This window comes from Camelina sativa, chromosome 19 (genome assembly GCF_030686135.1).
Source record: "Camelina sativa cultivar CO46 ecotype springtype chromosome 19, ASM3068613v1".
Taxonomy (NCBI): Eukaryota; Viridiplantae; Streptophyta; class Magnoliopsida; order Brassicales; family Brassicaceae; genus Camelina; species Camelina sativa.
The window spans coordinates 22,680,172-22,702,762 of NC_141898.1; the positions used below are offsets into that span (position 1 = coordinate 22,680,172).

At 40.6% G+C, this 22,591-nt stretch overlaps 2 protein-coding genes across 2 annotated transcripts; one reads left to right on the forward strand and one right to left on the reverse strand.

The window, feature by feature from the left end:
* Positions 1-13,876: 13,876 nt before the first annotated feature.
* On the reverse strand, positions 13,877-14,938 carry LOC147920858 (uncharacterized). The gene has a single exon (XM_087501261.1). The coding sequence runs from the start codon at positions 14,936-14,938 to the stop codon at positions 13,877-13,879; it is 1,062 nt and encodes a 353-aa protein (XP_087357387.1).
* A 90-nt stretch (positions 14,939-15,028) lies between these two features.
* LOC104766998 (transportin-1) lies at positions 15,029-22,377 on the forward strand. Its single transcript, XM_087502869.1, has 29 exons — positions 15,029-15,459; positions 15,996-16,283; positions 16,450-16,539; positions 16,671-16,748; positions 16,838-16,918; positions 17,083-17,133; positions 17,280-17,365; positions 17,481-17,547; positions 17,647-17,703; positions 17,791-17,820; positions 17,903-17,968; positions 18,078-18,191; positions 18,262-18,375; positions 18,445-18,543; positions 18,621-18,746; positions 18,828-18,902; positions 19,021-19,092; positions 19,220-19,330; positions 19,654-19,737; positions 19,882-19,989; positions 20,129-20,230; positions 20,727-20,789; positions 20,872-20,946; positions 21,033-21,104; positions 21,196-21,320; positions 21,407-21,458; positions 21,539-21,607; positions 21,714-21,773; positions 21,880-22,377. The coding sequence occupies exons 1-29, from the start codon at positions 15,274-15,276 to the stop codon at positions 21,958-21,960; spliced, it is 2,682 nt and encodes an 893-aa protein (XP_087358995.1). The 5' UTR covers positions 15,029-15,273; the 3' UTR covers positions 21,961-22,377.
* Positions 22,378-22,591: the final 214 nt, after the last annotated feature.

Consider the following 22,591-nt stretch of genomic DNA (forward strand, 5'->3'; position numbering starts at 1 on the left):
AATCCTCATATCTAATACCCCCCTCAAGATGTGCACTGAAAAATGTTTTGAATGCTCATCTTGGACTTCAAATGTTCGAACTGAGGAGAAAGCAGTGGTTTAGTCAGAATGTCAGCCACCTGATCTTTTGTGTCGACATGGAGAAGTTTCAGAAGACCAGCATCCAAGCGATCCTGGACTGTATGACAGTCTATTTCGATGTGCTTCGTCCGTTCATGAAAAACAGGATTAATGGCAATGTATACAGTGGCGGTACTATCAGAGAACAAAATAGGAACAACAGCCGTATAGACACGTAAATCCCGAAGTTCTCGCAAGAAGCTAAAGCAAGAGCACGATACTCAGCCTCTGCAGAAGAACGAGATACAGTGGGTTGTTTCTTTGAACGCCAAGAGATTAGAGAATCACCAATAAACATCGTAAAACCGGTAGTAGAGCGTCTACTATCCAAGCAACCTCCATAATCTGAATCAGCAAACCCTTTCAAAGTGAGATCAGCACTAGCAGAGTAGAAAAGTCCCTGACCAACAGTACCTTTAATGTATCCCAAGACTTGATAAACAGCTGCCAAATGAGGAGTACGAGGTGCTGAAGAATACTGACATAATTTGTTAACTGCAAAGGTGATATCTGGCCGAGTGATGGTCAGATACATCAATTTCCCAACAATCCGTCGATATTGTGCTTTATCTTCAAGCAATTCTCCTTGTTCCTTATATATCTGCAGATTAGGAATCATTGGCAAAGGAGAAGGCTTACAACCCAACATACCAGTGTGAGACAACAGCTCTAGTGCATACTTGCGCTGACATAAAGAGATGCCAGTCGAGTTTCGAGCAATCTCCAAGCCTAAGAAGTACTTCAACAGACCCAAATCCCTTAACTTGAACAATTGCTTCAAAGCCGCTGTCAGCTTAGTAGCCTCAATCTCTGATGTACTAGCAATGACAATATCATCAACATACACCAAAACTGCAACAAAATCATCTCTTCCAATTGGTTTGACAAACAAAGTCTGATCACCATGTCCTTTCATGAATCCAAGAGCCAATAATGAAGAAGAAAAACATTATACCACTGCCTAGATGCCTGTTTAAGTCCATAGATCGATTTAAGGAGCTTACAAACGGCATTCTTAGGGAGAGTGATACCTTTTCTTTCTGCATATTCTTCAGGCAGTTTCATATAAATTTCTTCTTCCAATTCTCCATTAAGAAACACATTTGATACATCAAGCTGTGTGAGAAACCATTTCTTTGAAGCAGAGACCTTGAGTAACAATTTTATTGTAACCATTTTAGCAACCGGGGAGAATGTTTCTGTATAGTCTAACCCCTCCTTCTGAGTAAAACCCTTGGCCACCAATCTTGCCTTATATCGTTCAAGACTACCATCTGCCAAAAACTTTAATGTAAAAACCCATTTGCATCCTACAGCTTTCTTACCCGGAGGCAAAGAAGTAACCATCCATGTATTCGTTGCCTCCATTGCACCAATCTCTGTATCAACCGCTCCACACCACTCTTTTGATTCCTGTGCCTCAACATAAGTTGTGGGAATAGGAATATTGGTGATATGATTGATATAAGAGAGATGAGAAGGTGAAATGTTTGAATAAGAAAGAGAATCGAAATAGGATATTGAATATTTGAATCGAGAGAATAACAATGATAGTCCTGTAAATGAGTAGGAACTTTCTTTGTCCTCTTAGAGATTTGTGGTGAATGATCAGAAATTTGTGTAGGAGAAGAAATTTGAGGAGAAGAATTATGAGGAACTGGAGGAGGAACAGAGGAAATAGGGGTTAAATTACCTGAAGGCACAGAATCAGAGTGTGTGAAGAACTTCAAAGATGTATCATTCTCTGGTTCTGTATTCATGGGAAACACTTCTTCATGGAAAATAACATTCCTGGAGATGAAAATTTTATTAGGTTCCAAGTCCATGAGTTTGTATCCATTATAACCTGCAGGATAACCCAAAAACAAACAAGCTTTAGACCGATGCATGAATTTGGTTCTCTGTTTTGGTGAAGTAGAACCATAGCATAGGCAACCGAAGGTCTTCAATTGATCATAAACAGGAGGCTGTCCAGTAAGAACTTCATATGGTGTCTTGTTTAAGAGAAGCTGAGAAGGTGTTCTATTGATGAGAAACACTTCAGTCAATATAGAATCACCCCAAAATTGCAAAGGAAGGTTCAAGTCCATGAGCCACATTGAGAATGTTCTGGTGCTTTCGTTCAACCACTGAGTTCTGTTATGGTGTTTCGGGACAAGAATGGAAAGCCTGAATCCCCTTTTCATGATAGAAACTTGTGAAATTCAATTCTGGTGCATTATCTGATCTAACAGCTTTAACTCTGACATTGTACTGGTTCTCAACCATTTTAATAAACCCAGGAAAGACTGTAAGAACTTCTGATTTATTTCTTAGCAAATATACCCAGGTTGCTCTTGAATGATTATCCACAATAGTCAGAAAATATCTAAATCCTTCAAGAATATCAACTGAGAAAGGGCCCCAAATATCAATATGTAATAACTCAAAGTTTGAATCACAAATGTTATTTGGAGAAGGGTAAGACAGTTTTCTCTGTTTTGCAAGGTGACAAATATGGCAATAAGCTATGCCTTTATTCTTATGTCTAGTAGTGCCTAAAGACTGAGAGATAACATCCAATCTACTGAAAGCAGGATGCCCTAATCTTCTATGCCACATACGGACGTCTATTACTGCATTGACTGAGACTTCCAAATCTTCATCGTCCAATACATAGAGATTCGCCACCCTTCTACCCTTTCCAATTGTCAATTCCTTGGTAAGATCCTGGATTTCACAAGAACAGGGATCAAATATAACTCGCAAACCAAGGGAACTGATACTGATGAGGTTCAGGCAAAATTCCGAGATAAACAACACATTCTGAAGGGTAATGTAACTGTTAATCCTAACTGAACGAACTCCACTAATCTTGACTGTTGAGCCTGTTTGCAAATTCACGTAACTCACGATAGAAGTGTTCATATCCGAAAATAAGCTTTTATCATGAGAGACATGATGAGTAGCCCCAGAGTCTATCACCCATGTCTTAGGTGTAACCGTGGTTTTAGCTACAGTCAAGATACCAATAAAACAGTAGGTAGAGGGTGAAAAATCAATACCAGTGTACTCAGGGTTGGAAGAGGAACTAGCTTCATTAGATCCTTGAATGCCCTGAGTCTGCAACTGTGAACTGAATAAAGCAATGAATTGTTGGAGTTGATCCTTGCTGAGATTTCCAATCATGCTTTCCATAGTAGGAGAGTCTGAATGAGACTTGACTGAAGGTGGATTAGGATTAGCCAAAGTCACTTGTGCTGCTACAGGCTGTGGTATAACAGGTTTGTTAGCATTCTTGTTCTTTGAAACAAAACCTGGTGGAAAGCCATGCTTCTTGTAGCACTGTTCTGCAATGTGACCAACCCTATTACAGAAAGAACATATTGGTCTGCCTTTGTGAGGACCATTTTGAACATAGCAGACAGTAGGATCAAGTCCAGAGGGATCCATTTCTGAAACTTGGAAAGCAGAAGGAACAACATTCAAGTTGGAGAATCCTTTCTGACTATCATCTTGATCAAGAATCTTATAGACTTCTGCCAAACTTGGGAGAACCTTCTTCATAATGATTTGTCTCTGAATGATGGCATAAGACTCATTTAATCCAGCAAGAAACTTGACTATTTTAGCTCTCTCTGCCTTCTGTTGCAGACGATCAGCTTTACCACAAGTACATGGTTCATCAATTTCTTCTGTAGTCTCCAAAGTACTCCACAATGTCTTCAACTTTGTGTAATATGCCATCAGAGACATAGAACCTTGACGGAGATCTTGTATCTCTTGAGTGATGTTCAACGTCCTAGGCAAATTACTCATGTGAAAACGACTGTATAGATCACGCCAGATATCAGTAGCATCTTTCATTCGCAAAATGCTCCGATAGATATCAGGTGATACAGAGTTCAACAACCATGATTTAACCATGCTGTTGCAACAAGACCATAGAGGGAAGCTTGGGTCCGATTCATCAGGACGAGGTAAGCTACCATCAATAAAACCTAGTTTCCTTTTAGAATCTAACGCAATACGCATAGCAGCATCCCAATCCTCATAGTTTGTACCATCTAAGCGAATAGCAACGAGAATCAAACCTGGATGGTCAGCGCTATGCATAGAGAACGGAGAAGGAGCTGGATCGGGAGATCCTGATGAGATGATGGCCCGCGAAGCTCCGGAAGCTTTAGATCTAGCAATCGGAGGAGAGTTCGGAGGAGAATCATCAACATCGGTTCTTCCTAGCGGTGGAACTTGTGCCTGACTTCGATCGAGTGGGTTTTTGTATGACGCGAGCTGCAACCATGATAAAACGAGATGATCAGAGCTCAAAAACGAAGAACCAGATCGGAATCAATGGAGATTTGAGCTTCTAAGCTCTGATACCATATCAGAGAGAAAGAGAGGAAAACATTGAGAAAAGTTTGTTATATTCTTATTCATTATCCACCAATGAATCTGTACACAAAGTTATATACAAATATCTTACTACTCTAATTAGTAAATACATAGTGGTTAAGATAACCATAGTAAACCAACTAAACCAATCCTCATATCTAATATGTTTTTTTGATAAAGTGATAATAGATATAAACCATGAAGTGATTAATCAATACAACAATTAGATTTTGGTCAAATAAATCCAAAAGCTCAAAAGCTTATATTAATTTGTCTTTTCTGATAAAGTGATAATAGATATAAGAAATGAGTAATCACATACGACAATTAGATCTTGGTTAAGTAAATTTAATGGCTCACACTAGTAAAGTTATGAGGTAAACATGATGGTAAGCTTATCTTAGGTTGCAATAGTGATATGCTGGTAAAGTTGTTTTAGTAGTAGTGATAGATAGGTTCATCAGTCATATATTAGTGACAAGTTAACTATCACAGATTTAGGTCAAATAAGTTTTCATCTATTTAGATTAAAGATTTTCTGCTGATGAGGAACATAATAAACGCAAAAAAAAACCTGCATCAAGGGAGAACTATATTGATAAAAGAAGAAGAATTAGCAAAAAAAGAGGCAGATTCAAATTGGGGTTTTGTGAGGCTAATGCTGTCGAACAAGAGAGACTTAGATCCCGAGTAACGTCTTTGGTCATGTTCGTTTGGTGAACCAGATGCAATATCTAGATGTAAATGCTTATTGTTGTTCGTTTAGTAACAATTAGGAACTCATCTAGATACAATATCTGGATACATTTTAAAAACTCATCCAAAAAAAATTGAATTTCTGGATGAGATTTTGTAGAGAGTTTGGATGAGGTAAACTCATCCATAATTTGTAAAAGTCAAAATACCCCTATTTTAATTAAATAATTACAAAATATTTTTTTTCAATTCTAATATACATACAACTCTAAAATTCCAATTCTTCACCTACCAACCTGCAAAATCTCATTTTCCTCTAAAACCGCAAAATCTCGTTTTCCCGCCAAAACAGCAAAATTACATTTTCCCGCAAAAACGCGAAATTTCGCTTTTCCCGTCAAACCGCAAAATCTCGTTTTCCTACCAGAAGTTTTCCCGCCAAAACTGCAAAATTTTGTTTTCCCGCCAAAACTGCAAATTACGTTTTCCGTCAAAACCGCAAAGTTACGTTTCCCGTCAAAACCGCAAAATTATGTTTTTCCGCCAAAACCGCAAAATTACGTTTCCCGTCAAAACCGCAAAATTACGTTTCCCGCCAAACTCGCGGAATCTCGTTTTCTCGGTATAACCGCAAAATCTCGTTTTCCCGCCAAATCCACAAAATCTCGTTTTCCCGCCAAAACCGCAAAATCTCGTTTTCTCGCCAAAACCGCAAAATCTCGTTTTCCCGCCAAAACTGCTAAATCTCGTTTTCCCACCAAACTCGCAAAAACTTTTTTTCCCACCAAAACCGCAAAATTATGTTTTCCCGCCAAAATCGCAAACTCTCATTTTTCCGCCAAAATCACAAAATCTATTTTTCCGCCAAAACCGCAAAATTACGTTTTTCCGCAAAAAAATGTAAAATTTTATTTTCTCGCCAAACTCGCAAAATCTTGTTTTCCCGCCAAAATTGCAAAATTTTGTTTTTCTACCAAAAACACAAAATCTCATTTTTAAATATTTATTTAATATATAAATAAGCAAAAAAACATAAGTAAATTTAAACCACTAAAACATATTCAAGATAAAATAAAGGGCTTTTTGGTATTTTACATATATTGTTCCAGATACAGATAACAAATTACAAAACAAACATAATTGAATCGAGATACAATTTATGGATACATGAACCAATAACACAAACGAACATCATCTAGATGTTGTGTCCAGATACTGCGTCTTGATACTGTGTCCAGATATTTTGTCTAGTTCACCAAACGAACAGGGCCTTTGTAATTATCATGGTGTCAAAAATCCACAAAAACTCATACTTCATGCTTGAGAATTAGTGGTTGGATCGATAATCCAATGGTTGTTTGTTTGGTTTTTTGTAATATTTACCATAACATTTTTTGTATTAAGTAAATTAAAATTCTCTATGCAACATAATTTTTTTTTTTTCAACCCGAACTATAAATATTAAAATAGAACTCCAAGATTGGTTACCCAAACAGGAGGAAACGAGTTTACAAAGGTAGATTCTGAAGGTAGAGATCGTGAAGATCGAGCTAGGCAATCGGCTCTGACATTAGCGTCTCGTGGAATCCTGGTGAGGGTGAAGGAGGTATAGGAACTTCGAAGCAGTGAGAAATCCTCCAGCAGATTAGAAAAAGCCGGCCAGTCTTCCGGCGTCTACACCATCGCCGTTAGCTCTACGCTATCCGTCTCAAAAGCCTGACAATCGACTCCAGCCACCAGTAAAGACTCCATAGCCCGGATCAGCGCTTGTAATTCTGCATGTAGAGGTGATATACTCCGACGGTGACTCCGTGCTCCCAACAGGATCGTTGTAAGCTCTCCATTGCAGCACCACCAGCCCAAACCCTGGTAGGGCTCTGTACCTTTCCAAGAACCATCAAATTGGCATCGGGGAGAGGAACCCCTGTCCTCCGAAAAAGACGGAGGATCCAGATAATTCACTGAGTAAGACTTGGCCTCCTCCCACAATAATTTATCTGTAGCCGCTTGATTCAAAATCTCAAGAGATTCTACCTCAATACCCTGGAAAACTTTTTTATTCCTATCTTTCCAAACTGACCAAATAATCCAAGGTAGTTGAATGCCGATATCCGAGACCCCGGATTGCGAAGACGCCCGCCAAAAAACAAAGTCTAAATTCGCATAAATCGATGTGTATGGAAAACCCCCCTGGTCCATCCGTATAGGCGACAACTCCCAAATACATCGAGACCTAGGGCACTCAAAGAGCGCATGGTTTATAGTTTCCACTGCAGAATCGCATCTCTTACACACGGTGTCACAACGAACACCCCGATGTGCAAGACGCTTCAACACAGGTAGAGTACCCGAACCAATCTGCCAAAAAAAGTGTTGGATCTTGGACGGTACATCAAGTTTCCACGATTGGGCCCGTAAAGCCGTACACGTCGGCCCATACTCTACATCCATAATTAATTCCCGAGCTAACTGGTAACCTGATTTGACCGAATATTTCCCAGATTTAGTATAATGCCATATTAATCTATCCGGTTGATGAGTTCTACTAACCGGCATACTCTGGATTAGTTGTATATCCCCCGGATCAAAAAACTCCTCCAAAGTAGGTAGATGCCAATTCTTAGTCTCCGGGTTAACTAAATGATTAATCATTAAACTCGGAAGCCACAACCTCCCTCGGCCATTCTCCGGTCTAGGGCGAATATCCGGTATCCATGGATCACGCCAAACCGAAATGGAATTGCCAGAGCCTACCGCCCATCGCGCCCCCTGCTCCACCAATCCCTTGATGGAATAAATACTTCTCCAAGCAAAGGACGAATTATATAGTTTTTTTGCCATAAGAGGATGTTTGTTCCTGAAATATCGACTTTTCATCACCTTAGCCATTAAAGACGTTGGGTATTGAATTAGACGCCAAAACTGTTTGGCCAACATAGCCTCATTAAATTGTTCCAGAGCTCGGAAGCCAAGTCCCCCTTCAGCTTTATCTTTACATAGTTTGTCCCACGCAACCCAATGCATACCACGAGCTTTGTCATTGGACTTCCACCAGAAAGTGGAAATTGCACTTGTTAATTTAGATGTTAGTTCCTGAGGTAGCTTATAACACGACATAACATGGGTAGGTAATGCCAAAGCCACTGATTTAATCATAATTTCCTTGCCACCCTTCGACAAACACTTTGCAGACCAGCCATTAACACGATCATCTAGCCGATCCTTAACGTAGCTAAACACCTTAGTTTTCGATCCTTGAAGATTCTCAGGAATACCCAAGTAAGAACCCATGCCACCCTCCTTAGAAATCCCAATAACTAACTTTAACTGGGATCGAATATCCGGAGTAACCTTTTTGCCAAACATAATAGATGATTTAGCCAGATTGACCTCTTGACCTGAAGCTCTGCCATAGGTACCGATTATATCCATAATCGTCCTACATTCCTGGGCAGTTGCTTTGCAAACGAACAAGCTATCATCCAAAGAAAAAGGGTAATATCCAACCCATGCAATTTTTCAAGTGTTTTTCTACCTAGATAAATATGTAGTGCTAGACTATTTTTGGGTTTGAGTTTATAAAGGAAGATTAGAGTTTTAATTTTCAATTAATGGAATTATAAGTCGGTTAAGGTTTATAAAATAGTGGTTAAGTTTAGATTTTACAATTAAACAATATTATATATCGGTTAAGTTTATAAAAGGCGGTTAAAGTTTAGATTTTACAATTAAATAAAATTATATGTCAATTTGGATTTATATAAAGTGGTTAGTAATTAATGATTTTGATTTTATAATGATGTTAATAGATATACAAATTTTGTTTTGTTTTGATTTTTAAAATATAATATTACATAGTATATTATTTTATTTTCATTGTAATTTTTTATTTTCTTCTAAGAGTCGGATATTTTAATTTTCTCGATCTACCTCAAAGCCCATAAAATATTGCCTTTTCAAACAGTTTTTTTTTTGGTAATGGACAGGGGATTTACCCCCTGTAATTTATTAAATAAAAGAAACTCAGACACGAACAAGCCTCGGAACCATAGTTCCTTGACCATCATCGTTTACAACAGCCTCTAAACTAGGCGGACACGACAGCAAGAATTGAAACCCTACAGGTAAAGTAAAAGCATATCGAGATAAGCCATCCGCAAGACGGTTTGCCTCTCTATACACATGCGAAATACGGACTATCCAGTCTCTTGTTAAGAAGCCATGGCACAAGCGTACCAGGAAGGACAAAGGATGAGCGTCATCAACCCCTGTCTTCAAAAAACCCACCACCAACTCTGAATCCACCTCCAATTCAAGCCGGATAATCCTCTTCCTCCATGCAATCAGCAACCCGTAATAGACACCCCATAGTTCTGCTAAAGTGGCCGAGCATATGCCAATATTTAGCACAAACCCTCCACACCAGGTTCCCCTCTCGTCTCTGAGCACACCCCCCGCCGTAGCCAATCCCGGGTTCCCTTGTGACGCTCCATCCGTATTCAACCTCATCCAACCCTCCCCGGGTGGTTCCCACCCAATCATCCTTACCTCTCTACTTTGTCCAACCATATGACCCCGTGACAGCCGGTGAGCTTGATAAACTTCAGCCGCAGCATCTCGCACAAATTTCACCCGATCTCTGCATTTTCCCACCGCTCCAAACACATATCCACATCGCCATTTCCATGCCCACCAAATTCCCATAGCAAACATAGTTGGCCACAAACACTCTCCCCCTGCATTTGCCTGTGTCCCTGCTAGATTTCCATATAACCATTCCAAAATCGTACTGTTAAAGAACCCATTCCTCCTCCTTGCCGGCACAATTCGATTCCAAATACCAACAATGGAAGGACAATCACTTAAAGCATGTAGAATAGTTTCATCCCCTCCTTTACATAGCTGACACACACTCAAGTCCCCAAAGTGTCTTCGACGTCGTTCCACATTGGTCATTATAACTTGGTGAGCCAGTAACAAAATGAAGACACGAACCCTTTCCGGAGCAATAACACTCCACACTCGACCAAAAAAGCTTGCCATGTTCTGTCCGGATACTCTTCCTCCTAACAACCACGAATAAGTTGACTTCACCGTGAACCGACCATCCTCAATACCCCTCCACGAGAGCCTATCCGACTTCCCAGGCACTTTATCTACTACAACCGCTGCAAGCTCCAGACGTACATATTGTGGCACATAAGGCAGTATGCAATCAAATTTCCACCCTGATCCATCTTCCCATAGATCCTTTACCCGTACCTCTGTATAATCAATAGGGAGATCTATAACAGCTCGATTCAGAAGCAGTTCCTTAGACAGCCAGCAATCAGTCCAAAAACGTATGTCACACCCATTACCGAGACTCCACCCCTTCCCAGGCACTACAACATCTTGCAAACCAATCTTCACACTTCGCCAAGTGGAAGAACCAGGTCGTCTCGCACTCAACCACGTTAGATCCCCGATATCACCCACTCTGTACTTACTACGAAGAATTTTGGCCCACAAGATCTTATCATCATGTAATAACCTCCAGCCTAGTTTCCCTAACAAAGCCTTATTCACTACCTGTGAGACACGGATCCCCAGTCCACCCTCTTACTTTGGAGAACAAACCCTATTCCAGGACAGCAAGTGGAGTTTCCTTTTTTCAGGTGTAGAGCCCCATAAGAAATCTCTCGACACCCTATCGAGTCCATTCAACACTGCTTTAGGCAGAGCTATCGTGCTCATCGTATGGACAGGAATAGAGGCTAATACTGATTTCGTTAAAGTGATTCTTCCAGCAAAACTCAAAAACCGACCTCTCCACCCTGCTAACCGAGAGGACACCCTCTCAAGGACATCACCAAATGTCTCCTTGTTGATCCTCTTCTGGAGAACTGGCATTCCTAAATATTTCCCCAAGTCCACCGTTGCCTTGATCCCACTTTCCTCACTAATTCGAGTCCCCAAATCTCTTGATACATTTTTAGAAAAGAATATCTTCGATTTCTCCAAGCTGACTTTCTGACCAGATGCAGTACAAAACCTTTTCATTACCCTCCTAATAACCCAGATTTGAGCAAATGAAGCTTCAGCAAATAATATTAGATCATCTGCAAAGCAAACATGCGAGAGTTGAGGTCCCCCTCGAGACAAACAGATAGGCTTCCATTCCTTCATAGTTGTTGCTTTATCAATCATATGGCATAAGCGTTCTATGCAGAGGACAAACATATATGGTGATAACAGATCCCCCTGTCTAAGTCCCCTTGCTGGTGTAAATGCTGTGGTCTTCTCCCCATTCCACAGAATCGACATTGAAGGACCCTTGACACACTATAAGATCAAGTCAACCCAGTGCTGCGCCAAACCAGCTGCTTGTAAGGTATCCTTCAAAAAGTCCCACCGTATACGATCGTATGCTTTCTCTAAATAAAGTTTCAAAAGCATCCACCCTTTCTTACCCTTCTTCCTATGCATAGAATGCACTGCCTCTTGCACGACAACTATATTATCCGTACTTAACCGCCCTGGGATAAAACTCGACTGAGCTGGTCCAATCAGCTTGCCAATAACTTTCTTTAGTCGAAGCACCAATGTCTTTGTCAGCGTCTTGAACAACACATTACACAAGCTAATGGGCCGGAACTGGGTTATTCTCTCCGGCTTAGCAACTTTTGCAATGAGAACAACCAAAGCATCATTCGTACTACAAGGTAAAACTCCTGATTCAAAGAACTCCAAAGCAAATCTTATCACCGAGTCCCCAACCACATCCCAACCTTCTTGATAAAACACAGGCTGATAACCGTCTGGCCCCGGCGCTTTGAACCTTCCCATACTTTGTATTGACTCACCCACTTCATTAGCTACAAATGGCTTGTTTAACTCCACTTGCTCCTCTTGAGTCAGTCTAGCAAAACCCGCAGAGGGCAGCTGCTCGACTATCTCCGGAACATCCTCCATTGAATAAAGGCGCTTGTAATACTCCACAACGAGTATTTCCAATTCCTCCGAGTTCGACACCCATACATCATTCACATTTCTCAACATGTCAATCCGATTATATCTTCGTCGTATAATCGTGGACGTGTGAAAATATTGTGTATTTCTGTCCCCAAGAGTAACCCATTTCTCTCTGGATTTCTGGAACCATACAACCTCCTCCTGCTCCAACACTATATCAAAAGATTGTAACAACTCTTCTTCCTTTTGCAATAGCGTATCTGTCTGATAGAGGTCTAAAGTATCATGTACTACCTTGATCTCACTCAACAAAGCTTCCTTTTTGTTCTGTATGTCCCCAAACACATTCTTATTCCACCTCTTAAGTGTTCTCTGCAAAGCAGACAACGCCTCTGGTGTCGTAAGCCGATCATCCCATGATGCCACTAACAGCTCCTTAAAACTGTGATGTTTCAGCCAAGCTGCTTCAAACCGGAATGGTCGACGTTTAGGATCTCGACCGACCACTGGACTCAACTGCAAATACATTGGAGCATGATCCGATGCTAAAAATGGTAAATGAGTCACACTCGCATCCTGCCATTTTAGTCTCATTTGTGGACACCCCAACACTCTATCCAAACGTTTCGCAGCAAAATTCCTATCAGTCCTCCCCCTCTTCCACGTGAACTGATTACCACAAAATCCCAAAGTAATCAACGAGAGGCTATGAATCCAATCTCCAAAAGCCAAGGAGTTCGGCGACAGTCTTCCATTGCCCCCGGATCTCTCATCCATCCGGACTATTGTGTTAAAGTCACCTCCAATGATAAGTGGTTCCTCTAATCCACTGATGATCCCACTCAACTTCTCCCATAAACCACTCCTACGACTTACTGATGGAGCTGCATACACCACAATAATATTCAAAATCTCTGAATCAGTCAAGATCCTCGCATGGATAAACTGATCAGCCGATTCCACCACAACTAACTCACCAATACTCGTTCTCCACAAAAGCCAGATGCCACAGCTCTGACCCTCTGCATCAACTCTGAAGGAGTGCTCAAACCCTAGCCCATGACATATCCGACTCGCTCTATCTCCAGCTGCATGAGTTTCGAACAGAGCAAGTATGTTAGTACTATGTTTCTTCAACATGTAACGGATTGCCCGTCGAAAAGTGGGTTTATTCGCCCCCGGCAGTTCCACAATAGACAATTCATAAGAAATTGTATTGACCAGCACCAAACTACTGGGGAAAAGCGTGATGCTTCACCCGTAACTCCCCCATCCGCAACCTTCCCTTGCGACGGAGCAACCTCACGAACCAATCCACTACCAGTCGGGATATTTCCCTGATTGGTGGTCGACTGCAATTCAATCGCCAAATCCGGTTCCCCGATCCCCACCGTCGATGAGCTTGCCAGACTCCGACCATAGATCGCACCATGTCTCCCCATCTCTCTCGAATCGACACGGAGTCTCTTTCCATTCACGAAACTCCCCTCTATTCCATTACTGGGCCCAAAAATCAATCCTCTCGTCGGCCTAGAAGAGAAATTCTGCTTCTGGTTAGGCCCATCAAGCTGAGCCCCTTTTCTTACACCCGACTTCTTATATTTGGGTCCAACTCGATTCCCTCCCTTCCCCTTTTCCAAATTCAAAACGAACGGCGCCGGATTTGCTTGGAGACCACTCCCCCCTTTATGTCCAAACCGAACATGATATTCATTTTCCTTGTTTGGACCACTCAAAGCAGCAACTTCCCTATCATCACCGATACGGAATCTGCTCCCAATCTTCCATAACGGTTAGAGGTTTCCATATCCGGCGATTTCGTGATCTCCCGGAGATTCCCACGCGCCTCCCTCATCGGAGATTGCGCCGCAACTCCCGTTACAGGAACAGTTTGATTCACCGACTTCTCCTGGCGACGTCCCTTCCGACCGACCACCGTGAAACCGTCCCCCCGAACCGACTCAAAACTAGACACCGTTGTTTCCACCACCACCGGAATCCCTTCCTTCTCGACTACCCGTTTGGGACATGCGTGAATCAAATGCCCATACATCCCACACAGTGAACAAATTTTTGGTAGACCCTCATATGCCAGGAAAAATCTGTCTCCATTTACAACCACTGAACCTTTCACCGGTTTGGATAAGTTTACCTCAACACAAATCCTGGCAAAACGAGCCCTCTCAAAATTGGTAGTGTTCGCATCTATCCGAACAGGCTTCCCCAACCCTCGTGCAATAGCCAACAGGATAAATTGGTGATAATAGGTTAACGGAAGGTTGGACAACCAAATCCAAACCGGCGTGGTCACAATATCATCCTTTAATGGATCAAAACGGGGTGACCAGTCCTGGTCTAACAAGCCATGCCCGAACACCCTCCAAGGCCCTCTTGTCAGTGCCACTACATACTCCTCTTCCAGATCAAATCGGACCATAAAAAATTGGCGGGGTAAATCCAGAACAAACATGGCTCCCTTTGGCTTCCACATCTCCCGCAGCTTCCGACTCATGACTGCTATCGGTATGTGACTCCCCAAGACCTTCACGATCATACAATTCTTCCATAGACCCTTCATTGCTTCAATCACTTCCTCTTCAATCGTGATAACTGGTTCCCCCTCCTCACCATCCGAGAACTCCAATCTCACTCGTTCTGTTACGAACGCCGCATCCAACACACTCTCCGGTGAAGGAGTTCCCCCAACAGCACTCCCCTTCACCCTATCCACCCATGATCCTGAACTATCCGGTGGATCTCCCGGTGGCCTCCCTTTCTCACCAATCTCCATCATAATCACCTTTTGACCGACAACATTCGCTTCGTTCTCCATTGTGCCTTTTCAAACAGTTTGTAAATCTGCAAAAGAATAAAAAAAAGAAGTAATTTTGCAAAAAGAAAAAAATAGACAAACTAAAAAAGCCCATCACAAAAACTCAAGAGAACTAATAACCCAACAAAACCCAACAAAACCCAACTTAGGCGTTCCCTTCTCATTCTCCTCTTCTTCTTCGTCTTCGTCTCTTGTCCTTTTTCCAAACTTTTGCTGTGCGCTTTTTATTTTGTCCAAAGAATCATATTCTTTTGCCCTCTCACACGAGTCAAATTTACCTTTTTGCCACAACAATCATGGCGGCGACGGCGGTGGTCTGGCAACCCCGAGACGACGGTCTCGCCGAGATCTGCGCTCTTCTCGAACAACAGATTTCTCCTTCCTCCGTCGTCGACAAGTCTCAGATTTGGCAGCAGCTTCAACACTTCTCTCAGTTCCCTGATTTCAACAACTATCTCGTCTTCATCCTCGTTCGCGCTGAGGTTTATACAACTTTTCTCTACTCTCTCTTCGCTTCCTCATATATATATATATATATATATTTTTTGGTCTCATTCGCCGTATTGACTCAATCTACTTGTTGAAGACGACGACTCTTCGGAGTTCGGATCGTTGAATTTTCATTTGCTCTTTGGATTCTCTTTGTCGCTTAGCTTAGCTGTTCCTCCCGCGTTTCCATTGGATTGCTTTAGTTTCTCCAGACTAAATTATGAGTTTCTGTGTTCTGTACCCTAATTGATTTATCTCCTTTTGTGAATGAAATTTTTGATTCAATTGACTTGAAGTTTACTTGAATCCAGATAACATAAATGTTGTGCAGAGAATAGTGAACTGTCTTCTTATCTTGAGAACTCATTTCCTTTTAGTTCTAGTTGTATCTACATGCTATCTAATTGCAGACTTTACTAGGCAAGACCAGTCTGGAATTTTTATATTGCTGTTGTTGTTTGATTAGGTTATATGCTTTCTACTTGAATATCTGTTTCTTAGCTGATGAGTAATTGTATGATGGTGCCAGGGTAAGTCCATAGAGGTTCGCCAAGCTGCTGGCTTGCTTCTGAAAAATAATTTGAGGGGTGCTTATCCATCCATGGTTCAAGAAAACCAAAAATACATCAAGTCAGCGTTGTTGCCTTGTCTGGGAGCAGCGGACAGGAATATACGGACTACAGTTGGAACTATCATCAGTGTTATTGTTAATATCGAAGGAGTTTCTGGATGGTCTGAGCTTTTGCCAGCTCTTGTTACTTGCTTAGACAGTAATGATCTAAATCACATGGATGGTGCGATGGATGCATTGTCAAAGGTATTAGCTCCTACGCATTTCCTTTCCTGTTTCTTGCTCTTTTTGTTAAACCTTTGGTTTATGAGCCTTAATCCCATGTTATCCTAGTACTGATTGGTGGTTGTGATATATTTGGAATACTTTCAATGTTTTTGTAATATCTATGTGTCATATTCTTACCGATTAGATTTGTGAGGATATCCCGCATGTCTTGGATTCAGAAGTGCCTGGCTTAGCAGAGCGCCCTATCAACATTTTCTTGCCTAGGCTATTTCAGGTAAGCATCTCATATTTGTACACAGATTTCGGAACTCGGTTGTAGCACTTGTTAGGTTCTATTTTGAATTCTTGTCGTCCTATTGGATTGGTTGCGACAAGATTTTGATTTCCACTCTTTTATTTGAGCAGTTTTTTCAGTCACCCCATGCTTCACTGAGGAAGCTTGCCCTGGGTTCTGTGAACCAATATATCATAATAATGCCTGCTGTAAGTATTGCCGAAGGCTACTTGTAAAATTTCGTTTTTGTTTGATATGGTATAAAGGACTGTGGTTAGTAACAACCTACGTTTTGTAGGCTTTGTTCCATTCAATGGATAAGTACCTTCAGGGTTTGTTTGTCCTCGCCAATGATCCTGTAGCAGAAGTCAGAAAATTGGTACTCGTCTTATTTAAGCTTCTGTCAATTGTTTCTTATTTTTGTCAGTACTAGAGAGAGTTATTTCGGCTTCTTTAGATGACATATGTTATAATCAGATTCCCATCTCATTTCGGATGTTCTTATGCCACTGTAATAATGTATTTTCTTTCTTTGCTTAAAAGGTCTGCGCAGCATTTGTGCACCTCACGGAAGTCCTCCCCTCATCTATAGAGGTATTTCTCGTTGTGGTTTTAGGATACACCTTGCTTCAAATATATTCTAAATGTCCCTTATTTTTGAGATACTTAATATCTTTAGTCTAAGCATTTCTTCTACCATGTATCTTAGATTTGTCTTCTTCCCTTATTTTCTTTTTCAGCCGCATCTCAGGAATCTCATGGAGTACATGTTACAAGTTAACAAAGACCCTGATGAAGAAGTGTCTCTCGAAGCATGTGAATTTTGGTAAAATGTTATTCTCTTTGTTTGCTATATAGATGACGGTTTTGTTACCTGTTTTTCTCTTATTTTCCATCCTTCTCCTCATTAAATAACATAAAACAATATTGTTGTTTGGCAGGTCTGCATACTGTGACGCTCAGCTGCCGCCAGAGAACTTGAAAGAGTTTCTGCCACGCCTAATTCCAGTATAGTGATACTTCTCCTTTTCTTCATAAGTTATTTGGGCATAATAATTTACCCTGCGGGTGTAGTTTGTAATGTTACATAAAATATATCTGTTATAGGTGTTGCTTGAAAACATGGCTTATGCAGATGACGACGAGTCCCTTTTGGATGCAGAGGTTGTTTTTCTGTTGTTATTCTATGTTTTGTCACCTTTCTCAATATAATTGTCATTTATTTATATGAAAACTGCTTACTTTTTGTAGGAAGATGAGTCTCAACCAGACAGAGATCAGGTGCAAATTGTTTGTTCATGTCTTTGATTTTTTTTATAGATTTCTCCTTCTCTAATTTCCATTCATTTTGGTTCCTCTACAGGATTTGAAACCTCGTTTTCATACATCAAGACTTCATGGATCAGAGGATTTTGATGATGATGATGATGTATGCATTTACTTTTTGTGTCATTTGATCTGTACAGAAGTGCATGTGTTATATGATACCAATAAATTAATACTATAAATCACTTTTTAATGTGTTTCTCTGGGTACAGGATGATGACTCGTTTAACGTGTGGAATTTAAGAAAGTGTAGTGCAGCAGCTATTGACGTTCTCTCCAATGTATTTGGAGATGACATCCTTCCAGCACTCATGCCCCTAATTCAGGTAAATGTTAGTCCTCTTGGTCTTTTTGAAATGAACACAATCAGCTAAACCATGTTCTTCCAAGCTGCAGACAAAATTGTCAGCTTCTGGTGATGAGGCCTGGAAAGATAGGGAAGCTGCTGTTTTGGCTCTCGGGGCTATTGCTGAAGGCTGCATGACTGGTCTTTACCCTCACTTGTCTGAGGCAAGTTCGTTTTTGATCCACATCATCTCAGTTGATATAGATCAACATCCTAACGCCTTATTTCTGCAGATTGTAGCATTTCTTCTTCCTCTTTTAGATGATAAATTCCCGCTAATACGAAGCATATCTTGCTGGACGCTTTCTCGATTTGGCAAGTATATTATCCAGGTATGACTTAAACAGGATATTTCGCGCTTTAACTGCTTCAAATGGTCGTTAGATAATTCACTGTTTTTATTTTCTAGGAAAGTGGCAATTCGAAGGGTTATGAACAGTTTGAGAAAGTGCTTTTGGGTCTTCTCCGCAGACTCTTGGATACAAACAAGCGGGTCCAGGAGGCTGCCTGTTCGGCTTTTGCAACTCTTGAAGAGGTACCTATTGGTTTTGCAATGTGGTTTTTGGTATCATTTGCAGATGTTGGTTGACTATGTGAATCTTCTATGAACGTGTAGGATGCTTCTGAAGAGTTACTGCCACACCTGGGGGTGATACTGCAGCATCTGATGTGCGCTTTTGGAAAGTATCAGGTCATTAAGTTCTCTTAAAATTAACTGCTTTGCCAGACTAAAATAATCTCTTTGGCGGCTATTATCTATTTCAAACCACTGTTCTATATGTCCTAACATACAATTTTCATATACCCAGAGACGGAACTTAAGAATTGTTTATGATGCTATTGGAACACTGGCAGATTCAGTTAGAGGAGAGCTGAACAAGGTATAATGATTGAATTTGTACAAGGTTAATCTGATCTTGTAAATTCAGCTCCTTGGCAAGTATCTATTCAGTTCCATATACTGGTGGTTGTATGTATTTTTGGCCTAATTAGTTTTCCCTTTTGCAGCCTGCTTATCTTGAGATTCTGATGCCCCCACTGGTTGCAAAGTGGCAACAACTTTCAAACTCAGATAAAGATCTATTTCCATTGCTAGAATGCTTCACATCCATTTCTCAGGTATGGGCTACTTGTCAAGGTCCTAAGAAATCTGTAAGGTCTTGAATCTGTTGCACGAATGAAACTACTTTTAATGATCCTACTTAGTGAAGTTATAGTATTGGTAGTTTAAGATCACTGAAAAAGAATCCTGGGGTTGGTTGGTCAGCTAGAAGGCCAAAAATTCCTGAAAGTACTACTAATAGTAGGAGATGAAGTTATGAATGTCTAACAAGTTCATCTGTGTCCAAAAAAAAAGTCCGACAAGTTCGTCTTGACCAAAAATTAGACTGTTTGCAGCATGAATTCTCTATGTTTAACAAATTGTATATCCCATGTTTCAGGCTTTAGGTGTTGGATTCGCTCCATTTGCTCAGCCTGTTTTCCATAGATGCATGGATATCATCCAACTGCAGCAGCTGGCTAAGGTTCCATTCAGACTTCTGCAGTTTCATCTCATTTGAGAATTAGAGTGACTTTTTCCAGTTTAACTAAGTCACATGCTTGCATGTACGTAACTATTGCATACTTTGGTTTTCCGTTTGATCGAAGCTTGCTTCTGTTGTTTGTAGGTTGATCCTGCTTCTGCTGGGGCTCAGTACGACAGGGAATTCATTGTTTGTTCTCTTGATCTGCTTTCTGGACTTACTGAAGGACTTGGCAGTGGGATAGAGTCTCTGGTACGTCATTCTCTTGATGTCTTGCTCATACAATTTATTACTCATAATTTCTCACCCAGTAGATAACTTTGTAACTTCGCTGATCATTGTTATGGATTTCCGCATCCGGATATATTCTTACGTCATTGCGGTTATGCAGGTTTCACAAAGTAATCTAAGGGATCTGCTTCTCAAGTGTTGCATTGATGAAGCTGCTGATGTCAGACAAAGTGCTTTTGCCTTAATGGGTGATCTTGCAAGAGTAAGTTACATATCCTTTGATACTTTGAATGTATTCCTTTAACATCAAGAACTAGCATGAGAAGTGATAACTTCTAGTTATGTGAGATTATATGTTATAATTTGATATGAGCTTGTGCTTTAGATTTGGCTCTAGTAACCGGTGGTGAGTGATCCAGCCTTTGAACTAAAGAATCGAATAGCTTAAGCTTTCTCTTAACCCAAGTCTCTCTTAGAGAATTCAGCTAACTGTTGGAAGTTGAATTCTTATAAATCAAAAGAGACCTTATATAGGGCTCTTACAAGTTCTTAAAAAAGGAGAAAACCAAACCCTTATTCTACTATGAAATGGAAAAATACTTAATTGCCTAATCTAAAGAAAAGTACCAAAACCCAAAACACTAAACCGACTAAGTTGCTGCCGACTTCCTGCGGTTGTAATCAATACCAAATCTGGTATCACAATTTCGACTCCCTTTTGCTAGAGTGTAATAATGCTTTTTGGCTACTACTGACAGGTATTCCCGGTCTATCTACAACCCCGCCTGCTTGAGTTCCTTGAAATTGCAAGCCAGCAACTGGTTGGTATCCAAGTTTTTATTGTTACTATACCTATATTCTTCTTCTTCTATGCCACAGATCACATCTATATGCTTTGTACAGAGTGCAAACCTCATTCGAGAAAACCTTTCTGTCGCAAATAATGCTTGTTGGGCCATTGGAGAATTAGCAGTCAAGGTAATCCCAAAATACTATTTCATCTATTAAAGCTTGAAGTTATTGTTAAGAGCAGAGTCGTGAGTGAGAGGAACTTAATTTTTCAGGTTCGTCAAGAAGTCTCTCCAATTGTGGCCAACGTTGTCTCTTCCCTAGGCCTGATTCTTCAACATGGAGAGGTGAATCTGGCAGCCTATGAATTGTTTTCATGGCCACATCTAAGTCTATCAACTGCGGTGTTTGATGAATATGCCTAATTTTGTGAAGCAGAATGTCAATAAAGCACTAGTTGAGAACAGTGCAATTACCCTTGGGAGACTAGCATGGATTCGTCCAGACCTTGTAGCACCACACATGGAGCACTTTATGAAGCCATGGTGCCTGGCATTGTCGATGTTAGTGAACCTCTGTGTTGAATTTGGAGTCTTTACATTTCCAACCTCTGCTCCACAGAAAAATTCTTATGATGTTTTCTTTTCAGGGTCCGTGATGACATTGAGAAAGAAGATGCATTTAGAGGATTATGCTCAGTGGTATATGTCTCTACTCTTTGGTTTGCAGTCAAAACATGGAAATCAAGTTTGATATGTAAACATGTTCTCTGCAAATTCAGGTTAAAGCGAATCCATCAGGAGGTGTCAGCTCACTAGTTTTCATATGCCAAGCCATCGCAAGTTGGCATGTAAGTGAATAGAAACGAACTGTGGCTCTCGTAGCTAAAGTTAATATCCTTACGGAGCTTTGGAACAGTTGATTGACACACATATGACTATATCTTTTTGTCACAGGAAATAAGAAGTGAGGACGTACAGAACGAAGTCACCCAAGTACTGAACGGCTATAAACAGGTAAGTTATGCTGAATGTAATTCAGTGTTTAGCCATCCTAAGCGCTTACTCGCGTATTGTATGAGTAATCTGCTGTCAACTTATATAATTCATCTTTTGGGTTCAGATGCTGGGAAACTCATGGGCGGAATGTTTATCTGCTTTGAAAACTCCTGTAAAGGAAAGGCTTGCGAGATATCAAGTGTAGTCTCAAAATAGAGAGATCTGCTCCAGCTGCTTATTCATTGCAAACAACAAATAGATTCAAGAGAGTTTGAGCACAAAACGCTTGAGACACCATTTTTTGTGCAAGATTAAATGAAGGGCTAAAAGGTCAGTAGAGAAGGCATACAGTACAGAGCTTGTGTGTGTGTGGGCTCTTCAAATTTACATGGTTGAAATTTTTTACTTCCTGTCTTTATTATTTTTTCTATTTCTCATCGATTCTTGGTCCTTTTTATTTTTCTTTTGCGGGCAACGTTGTATGGTGGTTTGAGCAGTTTTGGTAAGATTTCTAAAAACCTAAAAAGAGCTAAGCAAAGTTTAGTTTCATTGTGCTTCAGCTTGTTTGAACTATTGGGACCTGTGGATACCAAATAAGAAAAAGTGATTGGGATTTTATGTATGATCTGCCATCATTCTTCAGTTGCATTTTGCTTTTTACACTTTTTTTTCTTTCAATAATGGTATCTCAATAGTCAATAATTAGTTACGTATGATTCTTAGCATCTTCACCCGAAACATTTTACGAGTTGAAACACTAAAAATCAAACTCGAACTTACATTGTTTCAAAAACAAGTGGAGCCATGAGTAACACGAGTCCCTCAAACCATTGTAT